We start from the raw sequence: 9,073 nt of genomic DNA on the forward strand, positions 1-9,073 counted from the left end.
AAATAAAAGTGAGTGGAAAAACAAAAATAAAGGATTAAAGAAGCAAATAGAAAAAGAAGGGGGGCTAAAAAAGGAAAGAGAGCAAAAAAAAAATGGAAATTAAAAAAAAAACAGGGACGAAATGCTTCGTCCTCGCCCTCTCACAGGCCGAAACGTTTTTCGTCTTAGGAAGGACGAAACGGAGCCACTGTTTTACGGCTTTTATATATTATAAGATACAACCTAAATTATGTTATTTTCTACACATGATCTATTATGTTAAATATTTAACGGATTTGAATGGAAAACCCTTAATTGCAAACGGTTTAAGAGTTGAGGGATTGTTTTGCCAAAATTATAAATAAAAAAAGAGATTAAAGTGTCACCTATTAAACAGTTTTAGAACCATAGATGAAATTACTCTAAAAATTATTAGAAACTATGGACAATTATATTTGACCTTACTAGATTTTTGAATAACAAAATCTATAATTTTAATAGTTTAGGGACATTCTTAGTACTTATAGAGTGATAAATTTTTATTTATTAAAATTATGCTATTTACTTTTCATCTCTAAACTTTATGCTATTTATTTAAAAAAATCATATTATATTTGACCTCACTAGATTTTTTAATAACACAATCTATAATTTTAATAGTTTAGGGACATTCTTAGTACTTATAGAATGATAAATTTTTATTTATCAAAATTATGCTATTTATTTTTCATCTCTAAACTTTATGCTATTTATTTGTTTTAAAAATCATATTATGTTATTTCCGTCATTCTCCCTTTCGTGATAGAAATTTAATATGTTAAGCCCATATATTAATTAATCAATCTATATAGTTTTTTGGTAGAATAATTAAACTAACAGTTCTTGTGACCTCCGAATGGCGCCAAAACAAGTTAGACTAGATTTTTTTGTAGCCAGTATCGCTCTCTTTCTCTTCTTATCCTCCAAACTTTTTGGTAACTACATATCTAGATATTTTTTTCATCCAACCTTTTCAATCAAAATAAGTTCAACAAAACTTGAGTTTCAGCCATGGCGTGTTCTCCAAACCCAATCTCTGCACTTTCTTTCGCCAACCCATCACTGCCCAAAAGGCCTTCTTCATCTTCTTCTTTCTCTACTCTAAACGCTAAAGCCATCGCTAAAGAAATTTACTTCAACCAAGATGGTTCTACAAGAAAGAAGCTTCAGGTATGTAATTACCTTACTTAAAAACACTATAAGTTCTTTAATATATATATATATATATATATATAATATATTTTGTGCGTGTGTGTGTGTGGCAATGATAAGATATGCAGTGGTTTTGGTTTCGTGGTGTAGGCAGGTGTGGACATGGTGGCAGGGTTGCTTGGGGTGACATTGGGTCCAAAGGGCAGGAATGTTGTGCTTCAGAATAGGTATGGACCTCCCAAGATCGTTAATGATGGTGAGACTGTTCTCAAAGAGGTAAATTCACTTTATTATATCTAGGAGCGGAGTTAGAAAATTAAGTGAGGAGGGACAGATATAAAATTTTATATTTTAATGGAGGACAAAGATATATAATTTCATACTTTTAAGAGAAGAAAAAAAATTCAGGTGGGGCGGCCGTCTACCCTCTAGAAGGTGTGTCGCCTCCGCCTATAGTCGTATCTATGTTATGTTATTATAAAGATATGCACATTGTTAATTCTGCCTACAAGTTGGCCAAATGTGGGATGTAGTCGTTGAAACTTGAAGATTAAAAGACTCAAATACCAAAAGCCTCAAAATATTAAACTTCATATATGATTTTGTTTCCCTAGCTCAAGGAATTATCTTTGGTGCACAAATGATGGTATTCTAAATTGGGTTCGTATTTATTTGTTTATTTGGAAAGATTGAGTTGGAAGATCCGGTGGAGAATGTTGGAGTGAAACTGGTGAGGCAAGCTGGGGCAAAGACAAATGACCTTGCTGGTGACGGTTCCACCACATCTATAATACTTGCTCAAGGTCTCATTGCCGAGGGTGTAAAGGTATGTTGGAATATGAGGCATTACATAGCATGTCTTTTTTGGATACAACTACGAAATACTACTTGTGATATGCTGAGATTCTACATGCGTATATATCATAAGGTTTGATGAAATTCAGGCGTTTCTTTGTCTCTAAGAAGATGTTTATATTCTTGTATTGGCTTTTCACTTGTCCATTCCTTCCTCCTATGATATTCAATAATTTAAACTTTTTCTAGGTTATTTCAGCTGGTATGAACCCGGTTCAAATTGCTCGTGGGATTGACAAGACTGCGGCAGCCCTTGTTTCTGAACTCAAAAAGATGTCCAGAGAGGTGAACAGGTTTCTTTTTACTTATTTTATTTTGTTTCGCAGATCAAAAGCTTGAAGACAAAAGAGCAAAAATATTTTATTGCTAAGATTAATCTTTGCTCAGTCCAATTGTTATATATTGTAATGCTTGCAGGTTGAGGATCATGAGCTTGCACATGTGGCTGCAGTGAGCGCGGGGAATGATTACACAGTTGGGAACATGATTTCTGATGCTCTTCACCAAGTAGGAAAAAGGGGTGTTGTCACAATTGAGAAAGGGAAGTGCACAGAGAACAGCCTGCAAGTTGTGGAAGGAATGCAGTTCGACCGCGGGTACTTGTCGCCTTACTTTGTCACCGATCGACACAAGATGGCCGTAGAGTTTCATAACTGCAAGGTAAGAACTTTGTGTTTACTTGGCCCCAGTGTCCTTCTATAGAGTAATTAGATGTCATCAAATTCTTCGGTTGCAGTTGCTTTTGGTCGACAAGAAAATTGCAGATGCGAAGGAGATGTTTAGGATTTTGGACAGTGCAGTAAAAGAGGAGTATCCAATTGTGATAGTTGCAGAAGGTATTGAGCAGGAAGCTCTAGCTCCAGTTATTAGAAATAAGCTCAAAGGTGTGATCAAGGCAGCTGCCATTAAGGCTCCAGCCTTTGGCGAGCGCAAGAGTCATTACTTGGATGACATTGCCATCTTAACTGGAGGTAGCGTATTAAGTTCGAGCATCTTTTTTTTTTTGTTTCTTTTTTGAATTAAGCGTAGGGGACTTGAACTCTACTCCTCAAGGTGAGGTCAGTGTGAATTTACTGCTAGGCTATGGCTGCAACCTTTTCAAATCTATGTGAATTTTCCCCGATTTGACAAGCTCATTGTAGGAATTTTTAGGATATTTAAAATGCAGAGGGGCTTTTTACAATTTCAGAGAATATAAGGGTATCTATAAGAATGCAATTTTCTTTTTCTTCTTAATTTGAACTTATTTAATATTGATGGCTGTGATGCCTATTAGGAGCCAAGAGTACTTTTAACATTCTAATCAGAGAAATTCTTGATATTATTTACAATAAAAGCATAATTTGATAAGTTGAGAATCAATACCAATGTTCATTCTGAATGCTTGGCTTTTTTCCCCCCTTATGTTTTTCAGGCACTGTAATCAGAGATGAGATGGGATTGACTCTTGAAAAGGCTGGCAAGGAGGTATTGGGCACAGCCACAAAGGTTGTGATAACTAAAGATTCTACACTGATTGTTACTGATGGAAGCACCAGGGAAGCAGTTGAAAAGAGGGTTACTCAAATCCGGAGGCTCGTTGAGGTGCACTGAACATCCTGCAAAAACCAAATTTCTGTTATTTGTTAGTATATTGCAGTAATTACAGGAGCAAAACATTTTTTGTTTTCCAATTTTTCAGAACACTGAAGAGAAATTTCCAAAGAAGATCCTCAATGAAAGAATAGCAAGGTTATCAGGGGGAATTGCTATTCTTCAGGTATGGAAAATTTTTACCAAATTTCAGCATTGTGATATCCGCAAGTGTGGAATCATGGCTTTTCCTCCTAAGCTGTTTTTTTTTTGTGTAAATTGAATAATAGGTAGGAGCCCAAACACAAGTTGAGTTAAAGGATAAACAACTTAGAATTGAAGATGCTTTGAATGCAACAAAGGTAGCTTCTACATTCACTTTGACTTCTAAGAAATTGATAAACCAAAATCACTTCACCAATGTAGTTCTCAAGCTTTCTTTACTTATAACAGGCTGCAATAGAGGAAGGTGTTGTAGTTGGTGGTGGCTGCAGTCTTTTGAGGCTATCAACAAAGGTGGATGGTATCAAACAAGTCTTGGATAACGATGAACAACGGGTACGTATCGCTTTATATCCGAACCTAACTCCGGCCAAAGGCTAATTGAGTACTGATGAAGTCTTCTTTCTACTTGAGTGCAGATTGGAGCTGAGATCTTCAAAAGAGCTTTGAGTTATCCAGTGAAACTAATAGCCAAAAATGCTGGTGCAAATGGCAATGTTGTTGTGGAGAAGGTCTGTAGATAATATTATTGCATCCTAGTGGTTGACCTCAAAACGAAGTTTTCATTTCCACGTCTTTTAAGTTTTCAAACAGATTTTTGCTCTTTATAAGTTCATGAACGTCATTGGGACTTGCTAAGTCTTGCAGATTCTAGCAAGCGATGACACCGGGTTTGGATACAATGCTGCAAAAGATTGTTATGAGGATCTGATGAAAGCCGGGATCATGGATCCATCAAAGGTATCATGATGAAATGGACTTCAAAGAAGATTAATTATTAATTTCTGATGACTTAGATATGTGGTGGCTGTAGGACAACTTGTAAAAGATAATGGAAAGATAACTTTTAGAAAGTTCAATGAATACGCCTATAATCAGGATTTAAAGGATCTTCAATAAGTGAAATTATATCACAAGAAGACTAGTAAATGTAGAACAGTTGCAAATTTTCTCTAAATTCTGATATGAAATTTACGTTTCTCTACTAAAAAATATATGGAGCAGGTAGTTAGATGTTGTTTGGAGCATGCAGCCTCCGTGGCCAAAACCTTTCTAACATCCGACGCTGTTGTAGTCGAAATTAAAGAACCACCGTCCATTCTAAGGAGACTGCGAACACCAATGCAAATGCCGATGCCGATGCCACCACAAATGCCGATGCCGATGCCACCGCAAATGCCGATGCCAATGCCAATGCCACCGCAAATGCCGATGCCAACTCAAACGCCAATGAAAAGGCCAGTGCCAATGCGAACTCCAGGTGCCAAACAAGCAACCGTTACATAAAGTTTATTTTGGTGCCTGTTAAACTAACCGTGAATTTAATGCATTTTTATTCAGGTTTTGGACCTATCGGTTTGTAAGATGGCGGATGGATTCAGATGGCTATACTTGTTCAAATTTCAAACCATGCTTCCAATTTGCACCCGCCATTGTAAATGTCAAAAGGGCTCTTACAAAAGTAATGAGAAAAACATTAAAAAAAAAAAAAATGCATTCAATCTAAGAAAGTCGGAATCCTCTGAAATTTTTGCATTGAGGAGAGAGAATACCATTTTGATCGGGGTTTCTCTTGAAGGGCAAGTGTCTTCTGACAATGTAAATACTACAATTTACACAGGAGCTACCATATGTCTGCCATCCAAGATTACAAGTTATGGTTTGCTTGTCCTTGTACTCTAATCATATAATCTTAAGTTCTTCTCCTTCTTGTTCTTCTTCTTCTTCTAACAATAGAAATCAGTTATAAACTTATCTTCTATGTTCTTAAGGTGAAGCAAAGTCAACTATTCAGACCAAAAATGACTCCAGAGACAGAGATTATGAATTTTAATATAATAATTTGCAACATTAAAAAAAAAAAAAAAAAAGTCCCCAATGTAGCAAGGCTTGAAAATATACTTGTAGAACCATTGAGAGGCTTGTTTGTGTGCGTGACTTGCTAAAGTTCTAAAAGCAAAAAAGAAAATGTTTCCGAAGATTTCAGCTTAAGGTAACATATATTGTAATTGAAATATGACATTCTGAAAAAATTCCAAGCAAGAGGCAAATGATAAGGGATGAGAAAGAACGAGTCAAATTGAATTAGAAGTTTTTGCTTTTCCCAATGAGAGAAGAGTGTTAAAAAAAAAAAAAAGAGAGATAAAACAGGAAAAAAGATGTTGCTTGTAAGCAAGTCACCAACACCCAAGTGGCCACATGGGACAAGCTTTGCTGACCGATTTTATGCTTCTTATAAATTTCTGCAGATTGTTATTTGGGTCCATCAAAACCTCAATAATTGAACTGTGTAAAGAGTATCCAATATCGTCCCATTTTCCAATTCTAGTGGAAAAACACACTGCCCTTAAAAATCGTACCAGCTGACTCAAGATAACAAGGTCCCCTATCAATAACATAACAAACATCTTAGGATATGACCACCGAAAAACATCTTATGATATTATTATTGTAATAAAGATCTATATTATCTGATTACATCTGATACATAATAAGATTAAGAAGAAAAAGTCGAATTTGACCGAACTGCATAAAAATTTAAGCGTGCGAAATTGCTTATTATCAAAGGGTTTTTTTTCTTGTAATTAATGGAATAAATTGGATCTGGGATAAGCCCCCTCCTACCCCCCTCCCTTCTCCACGAAAAAATAAAGAATTTATTTTTAAGAGTTTATAAATCTAAACTTTTAGTGTAATTATTTAACTAAAAAAAGTTATAAATTAAAATAAAAAAAATAAAAAATCCTGATTTCATGTTCGTCAAGATTACCCTAGCTTCATTGGCACGAGAGAGTGATCTGAGCCCAATCAAAGCTGACGTTCACGTTGGTGTCTCAGAAAACGGCCCAATAAGAAGAGAACGTCCACGAGTCAAGTCCCACGTAGCAAACTAACAAAGTGCCACGTGTAAAAATTGCTCATCTTTGCTAGGGAGAGAGACACGTGCAAAAAATCATCACAACGCACGCCAACCAAAACAAAAGGAGCCTCTCCGAAATCCCCAACCCAAAATTTTCTCTGTACTCTAATCTTCCACACATATATATACACACGCATATACATACACATGTATAAGAAGTTGAGGCAAATCCAGTATTTGATGGACGAAATTCCTTCGAATTCTTGAAGTGAAGGCTTGAATTGAGAAAACCCACATCCAGTTTTGTCGTCTTGTTTTCATACATTGAAGAAGACGCAGAGATCAATACAGAACAGAGGAGAAGAAAATGATATCGGTGATGGGTTTTAGTGTGCAAAGCATACTGGATTTAGTGGTGGCGGGTTTTTCTCTGATGATTGGTTTGGGAATTTTCGCCTTTATTGCTTCTGTTCTTTGCTCAGCTGCTTTCTTGCAGAACGCCAAGGACGCCTCTTAGCACTCAGAAAAATATATATATATGCCTTCGGATCAAGATGGGCACTTCAATAGATTGGTCCTTTTAAAGGGCTTTTTTTTAGTACTTTGGCAGTGACTTGTATTTTTGTTGTTTTTGAGTAATAATGAATCAATAAACGCTTATTGAGTTTTGGTACCCAATCAAAAACACTTATCAACAAGGGAAGAACTATAATAAATTAGATTTTAGGTACTTTTGCTAAACTAACAATAAAAGACTTTTACTTGCAATTTTCATTTCTATACTTTGTATATGATTGATGAATAGAGTAAACTAAAAATAATTTCACTTGCAATTTTCATTTCTCTATGATTGATGAAAGAAATTAAAAAGAAAACTGTTGACCTTATTTTTGTTTCTTGTGATTGATTTATAGATTTTTAGGCCTGACTTGTCAATTTCTTTTCTTTTTTCCCCAAGTATTATTGCAGTAGTAAAAAAAAAAAAGCTTACCACTTGAGAAAAAACAAATCCTTTGAACAATTTCACAACGAATCATCTCCAACAAATACAAAATAAATAAAATTGAAAAAAGAAAGAGTTTCATTTCTTCTTCTTGTTTTTTCTGGAGTAAACCATGCCTCGGATGCCATCGGGATCGGCGACGAACCCCAAGGGCCTGTAAAACCCTAGAACTCTGGGCTCGGAGTAGAGCGCGATGTTGGAAATCCCTTTCTCTTGGAGCTCCTGGATGAGCCTCTCCATGACGGCCTTCCCGAGCCCGATCCCCTGGTACGACGGATCGACGACGACGTCCCAGATTATGGCGTTGAAGACGCCGTCGCCGGTGGCCCTGGCGAAGGCCACGGCCTTCTTCGTCTTCGCGTGCTCGATCCAGAGCATGGCGTCGGTGTTCTCCAGCGCGATCCGAATCTTGGCCGGGTCGCGCCGGGGGAATCCGACCGCCAAGAAGACCGAGTTCAGCTGGTCGAGGTCGAGATCCTCGGCGGTCCGCCGGAGGACGAAGCCGCGTGACTCGAGGTCCTTCTCGGAGATCGAGAAGGTTACGGAAGAAGGTTGGGAGGATGAGACGGCAACGTTTTGGGGGAGTGCGGCTGCAGGAGCGGTGGTTGGGAGGCGGACGGCGGCGGAGGAGGTCAGAGGCCGTGAGATTGCGCCGCGTAAGAGCATTGCTCTTTTGAAGATAAGATGTGAGAGAGAGAGATATGGTTGTGATGACGTGGGAAGTTTATTTATTTATAGGTTTGGATGTTTTTTTTTTTCCTTCCTTTGGGTAGTGAATTTTTGGTTTATGGAAATGAATTGTGATTGGGGGAGGAGTCGGAAGATGTGGTTGGTGCCACTTCTAGGCTCAAGACAATAGCCATTTTGTTCATGCTTTCTTCCATTGGGTAATTTTAGGTGACATTACTTAGGCTATTGTTTTCCCTCTTAAAATCAGCTTCTCTTTATAGCAGAAGCTGATTTTAGTGTTTAGTAAATCTTTTTAAAAATATTTTTTGAATAAATTTTTAAGAATTTACAACCAAAATCAGAAACAACCTAAAAACAACTTTAATTTTTAAATTGTGCGAAAATCAATATAGTATAATTAATGAAATTTTCATATCCCTAATTAAATTTAAAATTTACAATCTTTCTAATCTAAAATTCATACTCATAATATAATATAATATAATATAATATAATAATAATATTGTAACAAATAATATCATAATTATATTATATCTTATTTAATAATTAATAAATATACATTATATTGTAATTATATATATTATATTATTATTTTAATAATATTATTATATTCTATATCATAATTATATTATATCTTATTTAATAATTAATAAATATACATTATATTGTAATTATATATATTATATTATTATTTTAATAAT

General features: G+C 35.9%; 3 protein-coding genes across 3 annotated transcripts; 2 read left to right on the top strand and 1 right to left on the bottom strand.

Moving 5' to 3' along the window:
* Positions 1-891: 891 nt before the first annotated feature.
* Positions 892-5,545, top strand: LOC21409180 (chaperonin 60 subunit beta 4, chloroplastic). The gene is made up of 14 exons (XM_024162494.1): positions 892-1,188; positions 1,321-1,446; positions 1,859-1,996; positions 2,215-2,310; positions 2,443-2,685; positions 2,762-2,996; positions 3,440-3,609; positions 3,707-3,784; positions 3,888-3,959; positions 4,051-4,155; positions 4,239-4,331; positions 4,468-4,560; positions 4,825-5,080; positions 5,161-5,545. Exons 1-14 carry the CDS (start codon positions 1,030-1,032, stop codon positions 5,181-5,183), a joined length of 1,887 nt encoding a protein of 628 aa, XP_024018262.1. The 5' UTR covers positions 892-1,029; the 3' UTR covers positions 5,184-5,545.
* Positions 5,546-6,792: 1,247 nt separating this feature from the next.
* Positions 6,793-7,351, top strand: LOC112090662. Its single transcript, XM_024162562.1, has one exon. The coding sequence runs from the start codon at positions 7,047-7,049 to the stop codon at positions 7,194-7,196; it is 150 nt and encodes a 49-aa protein (XP_024018330.1). The 5' UTR covers positions 6,793-7,046; the 3' UTR covers positions 7,197-7,351.
* A 322-nt stretch (positions 7,352-7,673) lies between these two features.
* LOC21409181 (serotonin N-acetyltransferase 2, chloroplastic) lies at positions 7,674-8,487 on the bottom strand. Its single transcript, XM_010093374.2, has one exon. It carries the CDS (start codon positions 8,346-8,348, stop codon positions 7,761-7,763), a length of 588 nt encoding a protein of 195 aa, XP_010091676.1. The 5' UTR covers positions 8,349-8,487; the 3' UTR covers positions 7,674-7,760.
* Between the last annotated feature and the right edge of the window lie 586 nt (positions 8,488-9,073).

This window comes from Morus notabilis, unplaced genomic scaffold, assembly GCF_000414095.1.
Source record: "Morus notabilis unplaced genomic scaffold, ASM41409v2 Scaffold73, whole genome shotgun sequence".
Lineage (NCBI taxonomy): Eukaryota > Viridiplantae > Streptophyta > Magnoliopsida > Rosales > Moraceae > Morus > Morus notabilis.